Source organism: Penicillium cosmopolitanum, assembly GCF_028827165.1.
Source record: "Penicillium cosmopolitanum strain IBT 29677 chromosome Unknown utg000006l:49.0-5199605.0:1.0-5204138.0, whole genome shotgun sequence".
Taxonomy (NCBI): domain Eukaryota; kingdom Fungi; phylum Ascomycota; class Eurotiomycetes; order Eurotiales; family Aspergillaceae; genus Penicillium; species Penicillium cosmopolitanum.
Window position 1 is genome coordinate 2106869 of NW_026622676.1, and position 21747 is coordinate 2128615.

Here is a 21747-nt window from a genome sequence, read left to right on the forward strand (position 1 = left end):
TCTTTTCTTGATAACTTTTCTGGTATCCTATTTGGACCCCCAGTTGAGTTGGACTGGGTTGGTTGGTTTATTTTCTTTAATGCTTGGGGATTACGATGACTGATGTTATGGATACCATGATTTGTTTTTTGAAATGCATGTCTGATATTAGTCTTGGTTTCAAGGTTCTTTGCGTATGTACCAGGTAGGTAGTAGTAACTTGTACACCGTCGGCATAAGTAAAAAAATGAATGATGGTAGAACATGTCCCCGTCCTTCTTTTTTTTAAGAAAGGGAAAGAAAGTTATTCTTTTTGCAGCCATCATATAGAGAGAGAAATACCAATACTTATGGAATTAACATTTTTAGGTCTAGCGCTTTAAAAGACAAAAACTTGAAACTAAAGAACTAGAAACGCCTCCAGGGCGGCTTCTAGTGGGTACCGCTCGCTACCTAGTACCTAGTATTAGGCAGCAGGTACCAGATAACAAGTTTATAAAAAGAAAAAGCACAAAGTTCAAAAGGATCCGCCCATTTTAACAAAAAAAAAGTAAAGCAGAAAAAAAGAGGTAGTGAGACCAGTTTGAAAATGCTCGAATTCGCAATCAACGCGTTTTCAGAATATAAGACGAAAGAATGCGAATTCCCCTCGAAAGAATGAGGGGAGGATTTGAAAAATGGCGCTTGACAAAGTCAAGTTGTCAAAAAACGGGACGCCAGGGCCGTTCGTTCGGTGCAAGTGATAAGAATATGAACCAGATTAGTTATAAATTTCCAGAGGGGAAATTTGATCAAGAGCGTATAGCCAGTTTCCACCTTGTTCTTCTTTTTCGAGCCTGTGAAAAAAGAGAGAAATATTAGCATTGGTCAATTTGAACAATTTCCTTTTCCACTAAACAGCAGAAAGAAAGAAAAAACGAAGGGTAAACATACCAATCATACGGCCAAAGAATAAGGTGGCCCTGAACCTTATTTAGAAGATCCTCTGCTCGAGCAGAGTCCATAACCTCATCCGAAGCATGGAACTCCCGCTTAGAACCACTAGTGTTAGCCCTGCGACGACGTCTGCGAGATTGAGAAGCGTTGAGATTAACAGCCTCGGAGTAATCGACGTGAACGGAGGCAGAGCGAGGCTTCTCCTCCTCGGCCGCAGCACCATCCTCCCCATTCTGACCGCTTGATACAAGCTGCGGGTCGGATGCTACCTTGAGAGCGGCCTTCTCGTCAATCGGCGATAGGGTTTCTTGGTTCAGAAGTTCGGAATGCGGACGCTCGGGTTCACTGTGAGTGGCCTCGAGTTTCTCGTTGATAGTCTGGGGATTCTCTGCCTTGGGACTGGTGGGTGATGTGGGTGAGCCAACTGAGACCGAAGCGGCACCTGGAGAAGTTGGTCCGGCGGGTTTTTGCTGGGCATTGGGTCTGTTGCTTTGGATCTCTGCGAAGCGTTCTCCGTATGCGGCGTACTCTTTGTATTCTTTCCAGTTCTTGACTTCACTGTCAGGCATGCAGCGGAATACGGAGCGGAAAACCTTTGTGTTCTTTTCTGCAACGGCTTGCCATGTGTCGAGATAGAATGCATCGTTCAAGGGGTCCTTCATGCAATCCTTGTCGACGAAGATGCGCTTTAGATCGGGGACATATGGCTGTCCGTATCTGGAATTGTCGTAGCTTTCCTTAGACACGATTAAACCGGCACTACCACCGCACTCTGATTCACGGCTAGAGGACCCGGATGCACCGTGGCCATTACCATTGCCATTGCCATTGCCATTCGAGGGGTTATCAGAGTTGGTGTTGGTCTCAGATTCGGCGGAAGATCCAAGCTTTCCATCCTTGCGAGTTGACGTAGCCCGGGCTGGCTTCTGTTGGGGAGGAGCCTGCTTTGGCTCACCAATGGTTCCCTTGCCTTCGGAGGCGATGGGTGAAAGCAAAGCTTCTCTACCACCTGGCGTCATTTGCGAGTCACGACCAACGCCCAGTCCAGCCTGTTCAATAACCTTAAAGTTGTCAATTCCCTCGCCATCCACATCTTTAGTGTGCTCGGGGTTGGAAGTAACACGCGGGTCGGCAGTAAGCTTCCTGTTGCTTTTGAGGTTGGGGTTGCTGCCCTGTTCCCAGTCTACATCATGGTTGAAGCTGTGCATGCCTTCCGAGCGAGACAAAAACTCATCTTGAATGCGGTGGCGACGATCGATCATATCACGCTCATCCTGTCGCTCAATCATGGAGGACACCGAGTCCGGTCCCTCTTTGCCCTTGCCCGGTTGGGAACCTTCTTCTTCAACGACCTGGATCTTCCGCAGCTCTTCTTCGGTGGCAAAATCATGCTCCAAAAGCTCGTCAACGTCAATACCAAGATGCTCGCGCATGAGACGCATGCGAAGCGTGTGCGGGAATCGGCCAACTAGGTATGGCTTGCCATTCATGGTGGATTGGATCATGTCGGTATCTCGCACAATTGAGGCAACTTCTGAATCTCGAGAACCCAGCATGGATCGCTCGTTGATGTTGGCCGATCCGATGATGGCAGCTCGATCATCCACAACCATACACTTGGCATGGATGTACAGCTGCTCCGTGACCAGCTGTTGCTGCGGCCCAATTTTGCCCCAAGCTCGCAGACTGAAGAACTGGATGTAGTCCTCCGGATCGATACCCAAGGCACGAAGACGTCCGAAGATAGAAGTCTCACCACGGCAGATACTGCGGTACTGACACTGCATGATTAGACGCACACTTGTTCCGCCTTCGCTGTCCACGGTATTCTGGAAACCTGGCATCAATGGAATGACAATGACAGCACGCCATGCCTCCTCATTCTTGGCTGCTCTGACAATTCGCTCCACCAAAGCATCACCAATGAGGTTCTCGATCTTTCTTCCCTCGATCTCACAGGTACTGATGAAGAACTGGTTCTCGATATAGACGAAATGGTCAGACTCCTCGATCAACTTGACGTAGGCATTCATGATACTATGCTCTGTAACATCCGGAGTTCCGGTTGACCACATGCTACTAGAACGCAGGATCTGAACCTCGCAAGTTCCCTCCAGACCCAATGCCTCCATGTCACCTGCATTAAAGTCCGGAGGCGGCAGAAGGAAAGGAGTTGGGCGTGTAGGCTTTCGCTGACGAAGGATATAGTTCCAGCGCTGAACGAAGTGGCGGGTGAGATCTCGAGCAGGCTGGCCGACCACATGCATCGAAATATCATGCCACGGCATTCGAGGAACGACATTTCGGTCATACATTTCCTCGTACGGCTTGTCCAGGTCGTAGAAATCCTGGATTCGAGGGTTCGAGTAATCCTTTCCGGGCCAGAGTTGACAGTGGTCTGAGTCCTTAGGCATATCTGTTGTCTCGAAACCAGTTGGCTTGTCATCCGTCAATTGATGCTGGGGGGTATCCCAACGTCCGAAGCACAGATCAATGCCTCCAACGAAAGCCAGGGTGTGATCGATAAGACAAAGCTTCTCGTGATGAGCCCAGAAGAAGGTATTCTGGCGGAACTGGTTCGGGGATCGTTGCACGAAGATGTTGGGATGGAGTTCGAGAAGGGAGAATTTAGAATACTCCGAATCGATGGGAATGGCCGAGTTGATGTTCCGGTACATGATGATGAAAATCTTCACGCCCTCGCGAGCCTTTTGTTGGAGCAGACGATCCAATCGCCACTTTTGGCTGATAGCAGCAGGCCTTCTCAAGTAGAGTTCCGGGCTCAGCCACCAGTCATGAATATAAATAACATCCTTTGCTTGGTTGATGGCTCTCGAAACCACCCACATGTGGTCACGAGCATCAACGAGCCACTGCGCGAAACATTTCTGCCGTACTGGCGCAAAACTATCAAACCGATTGTGTTTCATCCACGGGGAGTTCGCAGCCATGAAGCGGATCGAATCTTCGAATTGTTGAAGTTGACGCTCGTTTCTTGCCAGCAGCTTGAGCTTGCGCTCAGAATTCTCCAGTCGGAGTGTGTGGTGTTGAGGATGTCTCGCAGATTCCTTGGCCGATTTCGCCAGATCCTTTGCTTTCTGGTTACGAAGGCTGATTTTTTGTGTCTGGACTTTGAAGTAAGGATCAATGAGGAAAACATCGTAGATATTCATCTCCTCTGGTGAATCCACACAAACGATGTAGCTGTGGCGAACCAGGAACCACTTGGGCCAATGCCTCTTTTTGATGAGAGATGGAGTCAGAGCCTTCCGGAAATCGAGGCCCTTGGATGACTGAATGATCAGGAAGCCCTCCTTTCCGTGGTAGCTCCCTTCAGCAGCAAGTCGAACGCCGAGTGCAGATAATTCAAGAAATTTGCACAGACGATTGCTGTCTGCCCGGAAGATTAAGAAACGGATCATCTTTTGCAGATACATCTCAAGTTTCTTGCGTTGTCTCTCGGGGTATGTTTCCCTTTTCCCGGCAGCTCCTTCGCCTGCTTCCGACTCGCCGTTCTGATTCGTGATGCTGGACTTTCTCCGAGCAATACCGGCAGAAGGTCGACGCTGGTGCTGCTGAGTCTGTTTTTTCTTCCTTCCAGCTCGTTCAGTACCACTCTGGGCCGTTTCGTTGCCGGTCTCGTAGCCTCCATCTTCTTCTTCATCTTCGAATTCGCTTTCCAAGCCCCGGACACCTCGCATATAAGGGAAAGCACTTCGAGGGAAACGAGGAATGTTGGGGCTGTTCTCGCTAGTCCGTAGCTGGATGTACTTCTGGGTACCAAGGTGGAGCTTGTACTTGAGATGCAAGTTTGCGAAGTCTCTCAACGTTCGAAAGATGATCCACTTCATCCGCGTCATACCACTTCCGTATTCGAGCTCAATCCGAAACACGAGATGGCGATCGCCAGAGTGGGAATCAATGCGGCTATCTGTAACACGGACCTTCAACTGTTCTAGGAGAATTGGAATTCGTTTGCTTCCATGTTCATCTCTTTGGAAGGCACTCGCCAGAATCAGAGCCGCTGGTACGGCCGAGGCCAGCTCGGCAAGCAACTCTGCAGACTTCTTATTGTCCACTGTATTATCAACCTTGCGGCGTTGACCAATTAGTTTGAAGCCGGCCTTGATCTGTCTCCATCGCTGGGCACTGGCACTAGTTCCTCGCTCATTGCGATGGCGCTTCCAAGTGGCCGTGAGGCTCTCTGCATTCTCAGATGGCCCGGCAAATCCGGTGAGTCGCCGTAAGTGACTTGGGCGCTCGTCCTGGCTACCTTGCGCATCATTTTGTCGACCCACATATGTCATACCACGAGTGCCTCCCCAACCAGGTCTTTTCCGTCTATTAGTGAGCCTGTCACGGCCTTCATCTTCGGATACACCTTCTCGTTGCTGTGGTGTGAAGTCCGTGGTGCTGGCTCTGCGCGGGAAAAGATTGGTCCGATAGTTTTCGAATGGTGCAAAGGACGACGAGAAGTGGAAAGAAGGCCGGCGGGTTGTTTTGGGTGTCGTAGGAGCGGTGCGATTTCCACTTTCTTCCTCCTGGGTCTGTCGTCGGCGGAAGTTTCTCTTTTTCTTCGGGGCTTCACGTTGCTCCCCACCGCTCTCCTCGGCATCAGCGTCGATATCACTTCCTTCCTCCGGCAGAGGCTCCGGGAAACGAAAATCGCCACGCTCAGAGCCCGGGGTCTGCAAATCAGTTGGGGGAATCCGGATTTCCCCTATATTAGGTCCACTAGCAGATCGCGAGTGTGATGCAAACGGAGGAGATGCAGCCAACGATTTGATCTTATTCATAAACGATTGTCTTCCCCTGGTCTGTTCCGAATCATCGCCGTATAGAGAGGCGGGACGGGATTGAGGCTGCGACGGGGGCAGTTCTGAGGCATCGTTTTCTGCGGTTTGGAACTGGACGACGCTCGGAGCGCGAGAGGGAGGGGATTGGCCGGATATCGAAGTTTGCTGCTTGTGACGTTTCAAGGACGGCGGCTTTTCATCGGTGGTGGATCTGTTGGGCAATCGAGAGCTCAGGGATGGTCTTTCCCGAGGGGAGTCTTGCTGCGTCGATGATGCACGCAGGTTCTCCTTGCTCTCTAGAATTCCGTCGGCCCCCGTTGAGATCTGCCGAGTCTCCGAACTCTTGGATTCCTCCGCGGCCCCAGATGGTTGGGTCGTCTTGAGCGACGCAGGTCGATTGGCTGCGGTGGGAGAAGGGAACGGGGAGGCCAGCTTCCCGCTTTTCGAGACGGAAATGGGTTCGGGTTTCTTGGATTTATCTGTCTCGGGGTCGCGATCAGCCTCCTGCCGAGGGGCAGAGGCTAACAGGGTGTCGGTCATGGTTCTATTGCGAGACGATCATTAGTTGCAGCTCCTGACGGCCACGTTCCAAAGTGGGATTCACATACATTCCGGGTCAATGGAGATCCTAGCGGGGGTGATCGAATTTTGTCGCGGGCATTCTAAGGTCGATGTCCACAAATGCAGTGTGTTCAATGGGGGAGGGGGGTAGCACACGCGACTGTTGACATTAAAGGAGCGTTGGTAGTCAAATTAGTTCGCACCTGCGGTGGAGTTCCGCCCCATCAGAACGTCTCCGACTGGAGACAGGCCCGCCAAGACAGTCAAGTGGGCGGTCAACGGTGGAAAAAAGGGGAGTGCAATGCAAGTACGGATACCGATACTAAAAAAAAGCTCCAGATACAGTCCAGTGCGAGAAGTACGATCTTTGAGATGAATGATTTGGTCTGATCAAATCATAGCTGATGGGAGTGTTTAGTGTTCCAGACACTTAAGCTTGGAAGGTTTTCGTTTTGCCATTTGGGGCATTCGTTTCAGCCTGAGGCAGGGTCACGTGGAAACCAAGTAATTAATAGATTATAATAGATTAGAAGCACGGAGTACGGAGTGATATTGGCAGTAGTAAGAAAGAGTTGTAATAGGAGAGAGTAGGAAAGATCCAGGAGGACTGTCAGATCTTCTTCAATGGTCGGAATTAGTCTTGCTACGGCGTTAAGAAATGTGGAGTCAGCAAGACTGTGGTTAACCACTGTAACAGTAGGACTCCGTACTGCTAGTAATAACCCAGGAACCCTCGGCTCAGGCGCGATATACCCGAGTCGCCTCGCTAATACACTTTGTTCCCCGCCAAACCATTCTTTACTTCTTCATAGACATCCTTTCTCGATTCCGACTGTCAACCGCACGAGGACTGTCGAATTGAACCTACATCAATTGATCAATCATACTCACGCCACCGCCACAAAACCACAATGACTGATCCCATGAAGACTCTCGACGACTCTGGTCGTCCTGCACCTACACCAGTCTCACGAAACATCTACGCAATCGCCGGTATCTCAGTAACAGTATTCGGACTTGAAGAGCTTCGACCCGAGACCAAGAATGTCGCCTGTCTCTGGTTACTCCATCCTCGACTAGCAACGCAAGAGCGCATGTCCGGCATCGCAGCGTCCGCCATTGGCGACTGGAATAGCAAGCCCCAATCGTCAACCAAGGGATTAATTGCTGTTTCGTTCGACCAGAGAAATCATGGTGCTAGACTTGTTGATCCGTTGGCCAATGAGGCTTGGAGACAGGGGAATCCCCGCCATGCGCAGGATATGTTTTCCGTTTTCCGTGAGTCCTGGATATATACTACATGGTACACTTGATCAAGTGTATAAGAACCTTGGAAAAAGAAATAGATTAACTAACGCTTAAGGGGTTTATAGAGGGAACCGCTAGAGATACATCTTTACTGATGGACTATCTTGAATCATACGTCTTTCCTAAAAACGAACATCACATCTCAGAGAACCTAGTTCTGGGCGTATCTCTAGGCGGCCACGCTGCCTGGAGCTGTTTGCTCCATGATCCCCGAATGACCTCAGGCGTCATCATAATCGGATGTCCCGACTATCTCAATCTAATGATGGACCGCGCCCGACTTTCCAAGTTGCCATCATGGACAAAGTCAACTCCGCCCGGATCAGAGATCCTAGGCTCAGAAGCATTGCCAACTTCCTTCGTCGATATCGTCAAGAAATACGATCCTGCCAGCTTGATGCTTGGGCCCATGGACCCCGGTTCTTGTGGCCTTCCGCGTGAAGGGCCGTTGCCTGAGCCGACGGACAAGGAACAGCAGTCACTTCGACCGCTGTTGACACGGTGCCTCGCGGGTAAGCGCATTCTGAATATATCGGGCGGTGTCGATAAGCTTGTGCCGTATCACCGCGGAGAAGTCTTCTTGGAATGGTTTAAAAAGGCTATTGCGGCCAATGGGTGGTTTGGAGACGGCGGTGTGACTTTCGAGGATATTATTGATCAGTCTGCTGGTCATGAGGTCACTGCTAACATGGTTGATGAGGCTATTCGTTTCATTGGTGAGACGCTCGCATCGAGCGATGAGAGTAAAGAGCGGAGGGGTTCTATGCGAGAATCGAAGATCTAGATAGTGATGGATGATGTAGACTACATATATACATATATCTCGTTAGAATACAGTATATGCCCAGGTGCGAATCAATTGCATAGCTACCTCCAGGGATAGACACCATTGGTTGCTTCTAGAAGTTCAAGTCTTCCCAAACTACAACTGCCTACGTAGACACCACATAGCTGAATGTGAATCGGAACAACTTTAAGGACTGCAGGGGCTAGCATTGCAGCTAATCGTCCAGCTATTCCGCATCAGATTATCTGCGATTAATTCAACCCATGTAAAGTCAAGGTCAAAATCTCATCTCAGTGTGAGCCTAAAAGTGAACTTGTCGAAGCTTAAATCAAACGGCACAAGACATTTGAAAAATTCCTCCTTATGGTATTTGTTTAACACAATTGTGAAATCGTAAGGGCATTCGGAGGCCATGCTATGCTTCTTATTGCATACACAAAAACCCTTTTTCTTTTTCGAAACGCCAGAGCCCACCATCTCAACTCATGGCGCTCTTTTTTCCGAGATTCCGATCGTCCTGGCTCCTCACTAATAGGATAGGAGAGATTTTGATCCTCCACAAGACCGTTGCCCCGATTCACGCCGCTTTCTCCAACAAAGAAAACATCGAATCAACGCTTATGCGACCAGCTCAACAACACCACCAGCCTCCTTGATCTTCTGCTCGGCGTCACGGCTGAAGTAGCGGGCGCGGACGACGACGGGGATCTGGGGAGACGGCCCTTGCCGAGGACCTTGGAGTAACCGAGGGGCAGGAGGTCGATGACGGGGGCGGTGTCGGTCTTGGAGCCGTTCAGGTAGGCATCACGCTTCTCGGCGGGGACGAGAGACCAGAGCTATATTCGAGAAAAAAAATTCCAGTCAGCCAACCATAAATTTTTGAATATCCCAATTCGGCCCTTCGATTGGCTTGCTGCAGCATGATGTGTTCTCATGTTGTGTTGCTTCCCGTTTCCGTAGCCATTCTTTTCCCAATCCTCACACAGACACAATCACACATCCAGCTTCGCTTGCTTCTCGTTCCGGGCGGAGATCGATTCGATTGAAATTTTCGAGGTAACGTACCTTGTCCAGGTTGATGGTGGGCTTCCAGAACTGCTGCTTGGTCTTGTGGAAGTAGCGCATACCGACCTTACCGAAGTAACCAGGGTGGTACTTGTCGATGTTGGTACGGTGGTGGTGTTGACCACCGGCCATACCACGACCACCAGGGCTCTTGCGGTGCTTGCCGACACGACCGTAACCGGCGGACACGTGGCCGCGGCTATGAGAGAAAAGAATGTCAGTATATCCTGTATCCTGTATCTATCCTGGGCGTTGCAAGGCGGGAATAGGTGCGGTGCGCCGGCGATGTCGAAATTCATCGCAAATTGTCGCACACTGTGTTTTCGGGGAATGGCGAGGAGGGAGGCGACTCACTGCTTCCGCGTGTTCGAAAAACGGGTAGGCATCTTGTCGTTGGAGGTGTGCTCGACAAGACCGGTTTGAAGATGGGCGTTGAAGGGGTCGTGGATCTTCGGACTCTGATGGTGAACCAGTGTGCGCTAGGCCCTTCGCTAATCCCGTGATAGGGTCAAACCCTTACTGGGGCTGCAGTTAATCACGTGAGGCGGTGGAGGTGTCGTACCGCTCTAAAGCGGTGAACCTTTATGTTGGCAGAATTGCGTTACGTTACGTCACATCCCGTTAGGGCTTTGTATACATCATTGTTGATGTTGACTTGTATCATGTGCGTACTAGATTTCTTGACTGCGAAAAGTGACTGTGTGGTGACATCCGAAATTTGAATTTTGTTTAAATATGGTAGGGTGTGATATTCCACTTTCTAAACAGAGCTATGATTTCTCCGCAAAGAACTTGGAAAGTCGCTGGACGGTCATCTGGGCTGGTCGAGCTGTCGCTGTCGCCGCCGAAACAAGACTGCCTCGAATCCATCCAGGCAGCTTACCTTGAATGCGCGGCGTTTCATAGCGCCGATCAATCATCACGATCGCCGCATAGTCATTGACATGCCGAATAGCTCGCCCGATACATTGATTGACAGCGCGCATACAAGCGTTTTCGTAGAAATCCTTTCCCGCCGCACTAGCCCGGGCCTTTTTCTCCAACTCTGATCCCGAATGCTGCTTGTAGGTCTTCTCTTCGATATACTTGATTTTAGCCTGCCAGACAGCGCTGCGGATATTGGGAAAAGGTAGTCCAATGATAAAGACACCTCTTCCCAATTTATCCGAGAAGTTGATTCCTTCTGACAATTTTCCTCCGACCACAGATAAGAGCAATGCTCCCGATCCAGATTCTATGGCTTCGGTATACTCTTGAAGCAACGTATCGGTAGTAGTAACTGCTTCGCGAGACTCGTACATGATCTTCTTCTTCTTTTCAATCAGACCGAATGTGGTTTGGCCATTTCCGTTCGGAATGGGTTTCTTCCAAACATTCACCACTTGGCTCAGGTAATCGTAGCTGGGGAAAAAGGCGACAACGCCATCTGGGATGACTTGACACAAAGTGGCTATTGTTCGTCCGAGATCGGTAATCTATTTAATTATCGTCAAAAGGGGAACTGATAGAAGCGTTGCCGGCTAGAATCTCAGGTCGCTTACCATTTTCTCCGACCCTCGAGCCTCGTAAGTAAAGTTGAATTCCGAGCCCAGCAGCCCTTTCGTTAATGACTGTGCAACCAAATTGGTCGATGGAATAACATGGCCATAACTAAAAGTATCCAATCGCTCGGGTAATACATATGAAAACAAATGATTCATGTAGTCCGTCATCTGGGGAAATGGGTTAGTATATCACATAATTCACCGCGAAGTAGCCGGCCAAACTAACAGGAGACATCGTGCCACCGGCCAAAATGACAGCCCGAGCATCCTCAACAATTTCACGGAAATGATTGGTCGGGTCAAGAAGCATGTATTTCAACAGTACGCCATCCTGACCCTTTTGGTAAAACAGCCTGCCTTCTTCTGAAGGGTTCATCAAAGGCAAAAGAAAACTTTGTATATGAAAAAGAACGGGAACCGTTGTCCGATCTCTTGTCCGACTAACTTGGCCTTGACCTTGCCCTTGAGCCTCTTGGGAAGACTCAGACTCGACATACCCATCAACCTTCCTCGCCAACTTACTTTCCTGAAGATACCGGGAGAGCTTGTAGGGATTTATCTGATCAACACCCTTACCAGCCATAAGATCAGAAAATTGCACCGAGCCTTCTGGCGCTCCTCCCTTTTGCTGAGCGATACCGCGAAGATGGCCAGCAATAGAGCCGACAAGTCGAATAACCTGGGCAAGATAACTGCGGTTTTTACCCTTGAGTCGAGTTTTGAATTTGCGCGCGTATGTCGTTAATTGTGACATGGCGGTTTCTAGTTGCGAAAGTGAGACGGACACGGAGTGGATACCGGCAATTGCGTCCATTAGGTTATGCGCTTCGTCGATGATCACTACATGGCCCTTGACGGATAAATTGAGAGCCTCGCGAGCTGATCGTTGGAGAAGTAAAGGATATGGTAGTGTCACGATCTATATCGGGATATGTGAGCTAGTTTTGAATAATTGGTTCATGAGATGGGAAGGTGTAAGGTACTGACCTCGCTATGCTTGATGACCGAGCGTGATGCGTAATAGGGACAGATCCCGACTTGCTGTCCTACTTTGCCAATGTCTTCGATGTCCTTGACTGTTGCCAAGGCATGATCACGAAATTCAAGCATGAGTGCTTCATCGTCTTTTGAAGGGAGAAAAGAGCACTTCTTTTCGGCAGCAACACCTGGCTGTTGGAGATCGAGGCATCGCTCATTAATTGCCGTGCTATTCCCCAACGCTTGAACCTTAGGGTTGATGCAAAGATTCTTTCGGGATCCTAGGGATAGATGTTTGACGCGTTCCTCCAACTTTGAGAGATCGTCTTTGCCCTCGGCTTCGGGATCGCCGGGGATGCTGGACGGGAAAGCGACACGACGTAGCTCTCCCGCGAATTGGCTGAGCTGAGAGTGGGTTCTCGAGCAGTAGAAGATCTTGACCGAGTCATCCTCCTCATCTTGTTCGGGCTTTTTCGATGTAAACTGTCCCTTGTACTTCTCTAATAGAGCGAGAGTGCTGGCGGAGAGACCATCAACTCCGGCAGACTGGCTTGCCTTTTGCCTCTCATCGGTTTCACTGTCATAGTCGTCCAGAACGAATTGCTCATCATCGTTGGGAGCTGACTTTGACTTTGCTGCCGGCTCTTCAATTCGCTAATGGATTGTTGGTCCGGGCTTCCATTTACATTGCATTCTGGGGTAAACAATAACAATAACAAAGTGGCTCGTACCTGTTTCTTACGGGGCCGCTCTTGGCTATCCTGGGCCTGCTTCAGGCGCTCCTCGTCCTGTTTGATCTTTGCCAGTCGTGATTCAAACTGCTGTCGCTTCTCTGCAATGGTTCGACGAGAATCACGCTTGGCAAATTCGATCATCCACTCCGGCTCATCATCGTCACCTAAACCCAATGTGAGACATGACGCAATAGGGGGTAGGACTTAATCTCGGATCGGAGCTTGGAGCTTGGAGACTGGAGCTTGGAGTACATACATGCAGCCTGGTCCAATGTTTCTTGAAAGGCCTGGCGCTTGTGGTCTCGGAGCCATGTCAAGGAGCCACAGATCAGACTCAACGATTTACCCTGGAGTTCCGGGCCATCTTTAGTTCAAACATTCCATGGTCCCGATATTCAACGGCCGTAGCAGCAGCAGCAGCACGGACTAATTGGAATGGCTCGGATGACGATGGCGGTTCGCCTGGTGGGGGCCACTTACGGTACCTGCACCCGCTGTCAGACCCGAAGCAAACAACCAGGGGGGAGGTGGATGGAATTAGCGTCGCGCACTTACCAGTGGGGGACTCGAATACGGCGACTTTACCATCTTCCAGGCATCCGTACAAGGCCTGCATAAATTGCAGTTGGATCTTGTACGGAGTAAACGGATGATGGAAATCCTGCAGCTCCTTGTCCATGTCCAGGTTCAGGTCCATGGCGCAGGCGCAGGCGCAGGGCTGTTTCCACGGGGGATCAGCGCGCAGTGTTTCTGGAAAATCGAGGGAGATAAAAATAAAACGGTGTTGAGTGGAGCCGGTAAGGCTCCAGGAGAAACATGCTCCAGTGCGGTGCAACCTCAGGGGATCGGAAGGACCGGGGCTGAGTGTGGGAATTTCAAGAGGCAAGTTCTTTGTAGATAGGTATGGAGTATTCCGTGTAAGTACATGGAATATTCCATATAATATGAAAGTTCAAAGCTGCGGCATCTGGACAGCCTGAGCGCGTCGGTCTTATCATTATTTGTATATAAATACCGTATTCCCACACCGTCTCAGCTGTAAGCGCGTCCCAATTTAAACTTGCAAAAGGGCACAGCTGTGTCATCAATAATCAGCAGGGTGATCATAATCTCAATTTAGGCACTGCTGGGTACTAGTCCATAGTATTTCCAACGTGGGGTCCCCCTAGAGTACGGAGTATAACTAGCCAAAGTGGATTGTGTCCCTCTTGGCGGACGAACTATTATTTCCTTTTGCTTCTTCTCCCCTCCTTTCAATCATCTCCCCCTCCACCACCCCCTCCACCCCCCCCATACACACCTGGACACTCTCTTTAATTTCTACTCTGTACCCCTCGTCCCCTGCTCCGGCGGATGCTCTTCCACCAAGAGCCTTTCCCAGGCCCCGGCGCTTTTACCATTTGAATTTCAGCATTCATTCCAAGTTCCTACTAGTACCATGAACAGACCGCCGCAGGGTCGTGGTCCCCCGCCTCGAGCGGGTGCCGGTGCGACTTGGTATCCAGGGGGTCAGGATGACTTTTACATGCCAGAGGTCATCTCCCCCTCCCCTCAGCGGTAAGAGACATGTTTCCTTTCTCTACGTTCACCAGAGTCCCTCAGAATGCCGCGGGTGAGAGTACTGATCCGTCCGACCAGGGTGATGCCTGAAGTTCCCGAAAACATGCAGGATAATATCGCGCAACTGGAACATCATGCTCGCGACCCCCGCCGCCCACAACAACCTCCTGCGCCCTCGCCTGCGCAGTTTCGCTCACAATTCCCCGAGCGAACTTCCTCCGCCGCCTCCGTCCGGGGCCAAGCGCAACAGGCTCAGGCCTACGACCACGGCGCCTACGCGCAATCGGCCACTTACGATACTATGGACCATCCCAACTTTTCTCCCTTCCCCGTCCTGCGGAATCCACCTCCCAATGTCCCTCCGACCGATGAGCAGCGGGAAGCCAACCTGGAGCGCCACCGCGCAGCTATTTTGTCGACCACCGACCCCGAAGTCCAGCTTACTTGGGCCCAAGATACCTTGGCCTTTGTTGAAGTGGCCGCACAAAACGAGGACCGCTTGTCCCTCACGCAGCCACCGCGTCCCCACACACCTCAGGTGGAACGACAGCTCAAGACTGATGCTATGAACATTGTCAGCTTCTTGGCCGAGCAGCACCACCCTCACGCCGAGTTTATCAAGGGAATGTGGTTGGAATTTGGCAAGTTCGGTTTCCGGGTTGATCGGAAGGAAGCTTTCCGATGCTATTCTAGAGCCGCAGAGAAGGGCTATGCTCGCGCAGAGTACCGCATTGGAATGCAATTCGAAAGTTCAGGAGAGCCGGAGAAGGCAATTAGACACTACGAGCGGGGTGTTGCAATGTCCGATTCTGCTTCATACTACGTATGTTTTCCATTGTGCCCCCGTTGCAATGAAATACAGAGAGACTAACTAGATATTCAGCGCCTCGGAATGATGATCCTTCTTGGTCAGCATGGTCAGCGCCAGGATTTCCAGCGAGGACTTGAGTGCATTCGTTTAGCTGCACAATCTTGTGATCAAAATGCGCCGCAGGGTGCCTACGTATATGGCATGCTCTGTGCTCGTGAGCTTCCCCAAGTCAGTGTCCCAGAGGCCTTCTTGCCGGCCGACCTCAACACCGCGCGCGTCAATATCGAAAAGGCTGCCTTCAATGGATTCGCAAAGGCACAAGTGAAGATGGGTGCCGCATATGAGCTATGCCAGCTTGGTTGTGATTTCAACCCCGCATTATCATTGCATTACAATGCCCTTGCAGCACGCCAAGGTGAGCCTGAGGCAGAGATGGCCATTAGCAAATGGTTCCTGTGCGGACACGAAGGTGTCTTCGAGAAGAACGATGAATTGGCCTTTACATACGCCCAGCGTGCGGCTCAGAGCGGTCTCCCTACAGCCGAATTTGCCCTGGGATACTTTTACGAAGTCGGTATCTTCGTGCCGAGTGATATTAAAGAGGCTCGAAGCTGGTATGCCAAGGCTGCCGCCAGCGGAAATAAAGATGCCTCTGGTCGAATTGACAGCATTTCTCGCTCCAAGACCCTCTCCCGAAAGGACCACGAGAAGGTTGCGATTTCTCGAATCAAGTCAACACGTTATGTTGCTCACCAACGCGGAGGATCTTTGGAAGCCACACCCGAAAACATCGAGATGCCAGATCCCTCCCGCATGACCTTGTCTGACCCTCCCTCCTCTGCTGCCCCATATCCGGATCGCCCAATGTCGCGCCCTCGTCCGCCAGGTCAGCCCAATTACCAAATGCCCGATCCCCGACCCAGTTCGGCATTTGGCGTCAACCCAAACTTGCGCAATGGTCCTCCAGGTCCAGGGTACGGTGGCCCGCCTGGCCCTGGCTCCCGGACTCCATCCTATGGACAGGGTCCGCCGATGGATTATCGCCGTCCCGGCCCTGGTACTCCACTAAGCGCGCCTGCAGGACCATTGAGTCCCCAAGGCAGTATGATCAGCCCTACTGGAACACCCCGGGTGGACATTGGGTACTCTGCGCCGGTTCCGCCGCCGGGTGCTGACCGACGACGCCCTACTCGACTCGAAGGAGTTCCGCCAGATCGCATACCAGTGCGAACTCCTGTCTCTGCTCACGGTGGTCCTATACCATCTCCACGAGCACCCGCGTCTCCTCGTTCGACTGGCTCTCCTTCTTCCGGCACATTCCCCCCACGCCAGGAGTCACGCCTGCCATCTAGAGGATCAGCATCTTCTACACCTCAGCCGCAGTCAGCACCGCCGACCCAACGACCTGCCGCCGCTCAGCCACCAAAGCCAGCTGGTCAGCCCCCCAGTAAAGGCCCCAAGACCTTCGAGGAAATGGGAGTCCCTAGTGCTAACAAGGACAGTGATTGCGTAAGTTACTTCGAACTACAAAAAAAACTTTGTAATACTGACCCTCTTTCTCTAGATTGTGATGTGATACCCCGGGTGAGAGGTTCTGGATAGGATTTGTGGGCGTTTTACATCTTGCATTATCATTATCTTTTTTTATATATGTCTTAATCCCGGGGTTTTCGAGAAGAGAAAAAAAAGGTCAATCGCCGTCCGGGAGGCGTATCTGTCTGTCGTCGTCGTCTTCGTCTTCGCTGCTGTTTTCCCACATATTTTGCATTTACGCTCAGGATTTCGAGGCTGCCTGGGGGCCTTTGGACATATGGTTGATCGGCTGTATTGATTTTCTAGACGCGAGGCGTAAATCGTTATGAATTACCAAACTCTATTCAAGTTGCATTGTGTCAAGATGTTTGTAGTTGTATGTGTTGGAGCCTTTATGTATAGTGTAGCCTTACGTGAGCCCGGCTCGGGTTGTGGTTGTATGGTAAGGCTGACTTCCTATGGATTGGTCCCTACCTTATCTGCGGTTGGGTTTTGACCACACTCGCTCCCAGCCTTGTCTTGTCCTCAAACTTTCTGACAGCCCGAGCGCCATGGCTCCTCGTAAGGCCAAAGCTGATGCGACCGCGCCTGTGGGAGGCGTAGACGGTCAGTCCCTTGGATATCTGTATCCAGCTGTCTTTTCTAAAAATGCTAACGTTGGGAAGATACTACAATGATTCTTACCTATCTACGTGAGTCGAGTCTACTCGCTACATATGCATTCAATGAAAGGTTTGGCTCATTTGACTGACTCTGATGATATTAAGTCGAACAAAAGTACGTTCTGATTGTCCGGAGAAGTGACCATGCTGACTGACGCGTGGATCGATTTGATTTAGTCGTCCTTACTCGGTACGTCCCCTACATCGAATGAAATGAACACTTGCGGGAGGGCAAACAATGGGATCAGCAAACATATTGTCCTCACCATTATCATAATCTAGGCAACTGATATCTCCGCAAATTTACACGGCAAAGTATCAAAAGGTGAGCTCGACTGCGCAGTTCAATAATACAAAGCATAACTGGCACGGCACTAACAAAAACCTCACATAGGCCAAGCCGTCAAAATTCTACAAAAGCTAGAACAAAAGGGCGAAATCACATCTCGAACAGCAGGGAAACAAATCGTCTACCATACACCACAGAAACCATCCGATTCCATCACCCCCGAAAGTATCGCCTTAATCAAATCCGAGATCAACGAACTTCAGACCCAGCTATCTTCGATAAAAGCAGAGGAAAAGAAAGCACGTGCTTCTCTCTCGGCCCTGAAGGCCAAACCTCGAATTGCGGAGCTACAGCAGGATATACAGCGGCTAGGGTGCGAACGAGACGACATGCAAGCGCATCTAGCGAAATTGAATGGAGGACCCGAGGCCTCGGCCACGGCCATCGCCATCGCCATCCAGATAACCCCGGAGGAAAGGTCCCAACTTGAGCAGGAGTGGAAGATCTGGTATCGACAGGCTACTATACGCCGTCGTATTTGTAGGGAAATGTGGGATCGATGCAGTGAGGTATTGCCCGAGAATACGAGTGTGTTAGAGCTATGGGTATGGTCAACCCCATTGGGGATACAATTACCCTATCACCGTTATCATCAGTGGTTTGCAAATGCTAACGTGGCTGCAGGAGTCTTTGGGGCTTGAAGGCGCGCTCCAATGAGAGATGGTCGGGTATGGAAGCTACAACAGTTGCGGGCTATTCTCGGCTCCACTCATTTCAACCAGCGTGATTTGCGGCTCGGCCTGGGCTCCGCTCGGAGCCCTTTTGCGTTGCGACTTAACTATCTCTTATTGCACACGGTCCCATTGCGCGCGAGTGCGGGAAACCTACCTACGGTACCCTAGGGTACTAGTATCGGGATTTGATGGGACTGGGACTGGGACCCAGCGAGGATCGGAAGTTTAGGGAGAAGGTTACGTAAAATATGTATTATCTGCATGATGTGATGGTTTGAATATTAATATAAGCCTGCCGTTTTTTTCTCCTTTTCTCTTTCCATCGTGGTCTTGGTATGTTCAGACTAAGTATTTGGTAGACTTTGCTGGAGACATGGGTACGGCGGGAGTTATCCAAGATATATCACGGTGCTTTCCGGGGCCCTTTCCCTGCCTATGTTAGATCGGTTGGTTCTAGTATTTGCTAGTATCTTCAACTTTATTTCCATTACCATGCCTGAAATGGTAGTGGAAAGGGTGATGGTTTCAACCCAAATGATAGCCTAGCGTTAGCCTTATTATAGTGCTAGGGTTGGGTATGGGACGATTGACTACTCGTAGTTCTTGTGAGATCGAACCCCCAGTGTAGCTGTTCACCAATTGAACCAGACATTACAGAGTTAAATAGTAAAATAGTAAAATAGTAAAATAATGCCACATTGCACTCGGCACTCTACTCTGTAGATCTAACCCACTAGGCAATGTAGTTATGTGCCTTGGCCGCTGGCATGGAGGCAACCGGGGCGAACCGAGACCGCACATCATCAGATGAACAGTGCAGATGGCTTGCTCGGAAGGCCAGAACGAGAACCCTTGGAGAAGATCGGTCATCTGCCTTGATCTCTTCTTTCTACACTCTCTATTCCCATACGGTATACCATCTATTCTACTCTCCCCAGGTGCCGAATACCTACGAGTACCTACTGGTATCTACTCATATCTACTGTAGTCACCTCACCCACTCCACCGCTGATCTCACACCTCGCGCAGACACCGCCCCCGCTGGATTCTTCCCCTCAAATCCCCTCCAACCCCTCCACCCTCCACCTTTCCCATCGACTCGGCGATGCTTACGGCCTCTCGCCCTCCTCCTTCTCACTCCAATCGTTCCGAAATGAGAGGTCGCGCGCCCCTTCCGGTGCCCTCTGGGCTCCAGAATGGCCACTCACGCACGCCATCGAGTCTTGACATGGCTCGCAGTCCGCCCAACCCGAGCAACAAGAGTAGGTGTTCCCCTCACGACACACGACCTCGAGTCTACTCCCTATTGCTTGCTCTTCCAACCCGGCTAACCCGTCTACTCCGTTCTCCTCCGCAGATACCAAGCACGTTCCCTGCAAATTCTTCCGCCAGGGTGCCTGTCAGGCCGGCCCCGCTTGTCCGTTTTTGCACTCGACCGATACTGCCATTGATTATGCTCCCTGCAAATACTTTTCCAAGGTGGGTAGTCGATCCTTCGAGGGCCTCTGTGATATCTTGGAGGACTTGATATATCCCAATTTACCTCTCAAATCGTCCGAGCACTGACCGGGTTCGTTTCCCCCGCACTAGGGCAACTGCAAGTTCGGCGCCAAATGCGCTCTCGCTCACATCCTCCCGGACGGACGACGGGTAAACCGACCCAATGCTGGCGGCGGTGGTGGCGGCGGCGGCGGTATGGGAATGGGTGGTGGTAGTAGTCATCTGAATCTGGGTGGCCGAGTCAACCCGCAGGCATATGTCAATCAGGATTCCGCCTTGACGAACTCGGTCCTCTCGCAGCAGCGCATGAACGGCCAAGAGCCCCGATACACCGCACAACTTCCCACGCAGGAAGAGCTCACCGGCCAGCCAGCGCCTAACTTTGACTCTATCCCCACCATTGACGCGGGGCTGGCCTCCGATGCCGGCTCTAACTACGGATCTCCAATCGACGAGTCACGATTTCCCATGTCGCCCAGTGCTCGCCATCTCACAGCCCTCGATGCTCCCCTCCCGGCCTCATTTGACAGCCAAGGCATCTCTCATGCTGCTCGATATGGTCCTGTGGCTGCCTCAATGCCTTCGAAGTTTGGACTTGAATCCTCGTCGGCACAGAGAGCGGGCCCTACGGACCCATTCCGAAACATCCGTGATGTTGGCTATGGCTCCAGCTTAAGAAGACCCTCTTATAATATTGGATCGTCCCCTCCAGCACCGGAAGACTCACTTGGTCACCGGGCCTTACACTCCGCGCGCCCCGTTCGGCCACGCATGGTTTCGTCTAGCGTTCCTCGACCTGCTGCTCTTGACGATTGGGATGAGAACTTCCCCATGGAGGAGGATTATTTGCCTCCAGCCTTGCGCGATGATGTCCTGACACCGCAAGAAAAGTTGCGTCGACTTTCCCGGACCGACAATGACATTAGCTCCAGCCACCGCGATATCAGTGGTTTCGGCATGACAAGTTCCAGCTTCTCCAAAACCGGCTCGCCTCTCGCATCCAGCCCATCCCGATTCGGTGCTCTGTTTGCCAAGCAGCGACAGAGCAAGGAAGATGGTTCTGTCGGATCTTCCTTCCCTCACATTGGCTCTCCTCTCCGTGAATCCTCGTTGAACCCGACGAGCCCTAGTCTGGGTCCCATCGGCAGCCGTGCATCGCATGATGGTTCGCCTTTTGTTTCTAGCCCCGGTCGACAATCATCTATGTCTATGATTTCTGAGCAGCTCGGCGGAATGTCTCTCCACCCAGGCTCTGCTCGGCACTCTTCAGCAGCCCCAGGTCGCCTTGATCGGACTCTTTCCTCGACAACCAACAAGATCAGTGAAGAGGAGGAACAGAGCGACTTCCTCTTCTCCATGGAAGAAGAAGAAGGCAACAAGCGCAACAGCTCCTCTGATGCTTAATTTGCCTTCTCTCTCTCCTTCCTTACTTTCTTGCTTTCTTCATTACAATCATGACGACACGGACCAAGCGGCGTCCAACTTTCTGGGACATGTTCATACCAAAAAAAGGTCATTGGAGTTTTAGGCACAGCAGCATCGGAGCTTCGGAACAACAAAAAAAAAGAATTTTCTTTTTTGCTTGGAATTCAACAAAAAAGGCTCAACCCGGCATTTTCCTGGCGGAATCCCACCCCCCCCTTCCTTGTTATTCTCTTCTTGAGGACAGACAGGATTACAGTGTCAATCGGCATATAAAGAACTCACAGCAACTTCACAACATCATAGACTGACTACAGTGCGCTTTTCTTCGGATTCTGTGTACCATCTTTCGTCTTTTCACAATCTTCTCCTTCTTTTCGCTGCGGTTCATCTAGATTCTGCTCATCGGTTTTTTTTGACCCACCGCCCTCTCTTTCTTTCTTCATTCCCCCCTTTCCGCCCCGCTATCGATTGGGCTTGGCCTTGTGTATTAATTTCTTTCCCTCTACTTTACTCTACTTTACTCGACTCTGTTATGTGATCTTATG

General features: G+C 51.0%; 6 protein-coding genes across 6 annotated transcripts; 3 read left to right on the plus strand and 3 right to left on the minus strand.

Annotated features, from left to right (window-relative positions):
• Window positions 1–739: 739 nt before the first annotated feature.
• Window positions 740–6251, minus strand: pld3 (phospholipase D; the record flags this gene model as incomplete). The annotated part of the gene is made up of 2 exons (XM_056629970.1): window positions 740–815; window positions 913–6251. 2 exons carry the CDS (start codon window positions 6249–6251, stop codon window positions 740–742), a joined length of 5415 nt encoding a protein of 1804 aa, XP_056489272.1.
• A 932-nt stretch (window positions 6252–7183) lies between these two features.
• Window positions 7184–8364, plus strand: N7509_005334 (uncharacterized protein; the record flags this gene model as incomplete). Its single annotated transcript, XM_056629971.1, has 2 exons — window positions 7184–7550; window positions 7646–8364. The coding sequence occupies 2 exons, from the start codon at window positions 7184–7186 to the stop codon at window positions 8362–8364; spliced, it is 1086 nt and encodes a 361-aa protein (XP_056489273.1).
• A 614-nt stretch (window positions 8365–8978) lies between these two features.
• N7509_005335 (60S ribosomal protein uL15) lies at window positions 8979–9818 on the minus strand (the record flags this gene model as incomplete). The annotated part of the gene is made up of 3 exons (XM_056629972.1): window positions 8979–9203; window positions 9433–9631; window positions 9787–9818. 3 exons carry the CDS (start codon window positions 9816–9818, stop codon window positions 8979–8981), a joined length of 456 nt encoding a protein of 151 aa, XP_056489274.1.
• Window positions 9819–10202: 384 nt separating this feature from the next.
• chl1 (DNA helicase) lies at window positions 10203–13385 on the minus strand (the record flags this gene model as incomplete). The annotated part of the gene is made up of 5 exons (XM_056629973.1): window positions 10203–10907; window positions 11179–11895; window positions 11964–12596; window positions 12686–12852; window positions 13169–13385. The coding sequence occupies 5 exons, from the start codon at window positions 13383–13385 to the stop codon at window positions 10203–10205; spliced, it is 2439 nt and encodes an 812-aa protein (XP_056489275.1).
• A 741-nt stretch (window positions 13386–14126) lies between these two features.
• N7509_005337 (uncharacterized protein) lies at window positions 14127–18244 on the plus strand (the record flags this gene model as incomplete). Its single annotated transcript, XM_056629974.1, has 5 exons — window positions 14127–14245; window positions 14327–15071; window positions 15132–16568; window positions 17537–17579; window positions 17649–18244. The coding sequence occupies 5 exons, from the start codon at window positions 14127–14129 to the stop codon at window positions 18242–18244; spliced, it is 2940 nt and encodes a 979-aa protein (XP_056489276.1).
• A 1138-nt stretch (window positions 18245–19382) lies between these two features.
• N7509_005338 (putative spindle poison sensitivity protein Scp3) lies at window positions 19383–21181 on the plus strand (the record flags this gene model as incomplete). The annotated part of the gene is made up of 3 exons (XM_056629975.1): window positions 19383–19539; window positions 19635–19756; window positions 19868–21181. 3 exons carry the CDS (start codon window positions 19383–19385, stop codon window positions 21179–21181), a joined length of 1593 nt encoding a protein of 530 aa, XP_056489277.1.
• Between the last annotated feature and the right edge of the window lie 566 nt (window positions 21182–21747).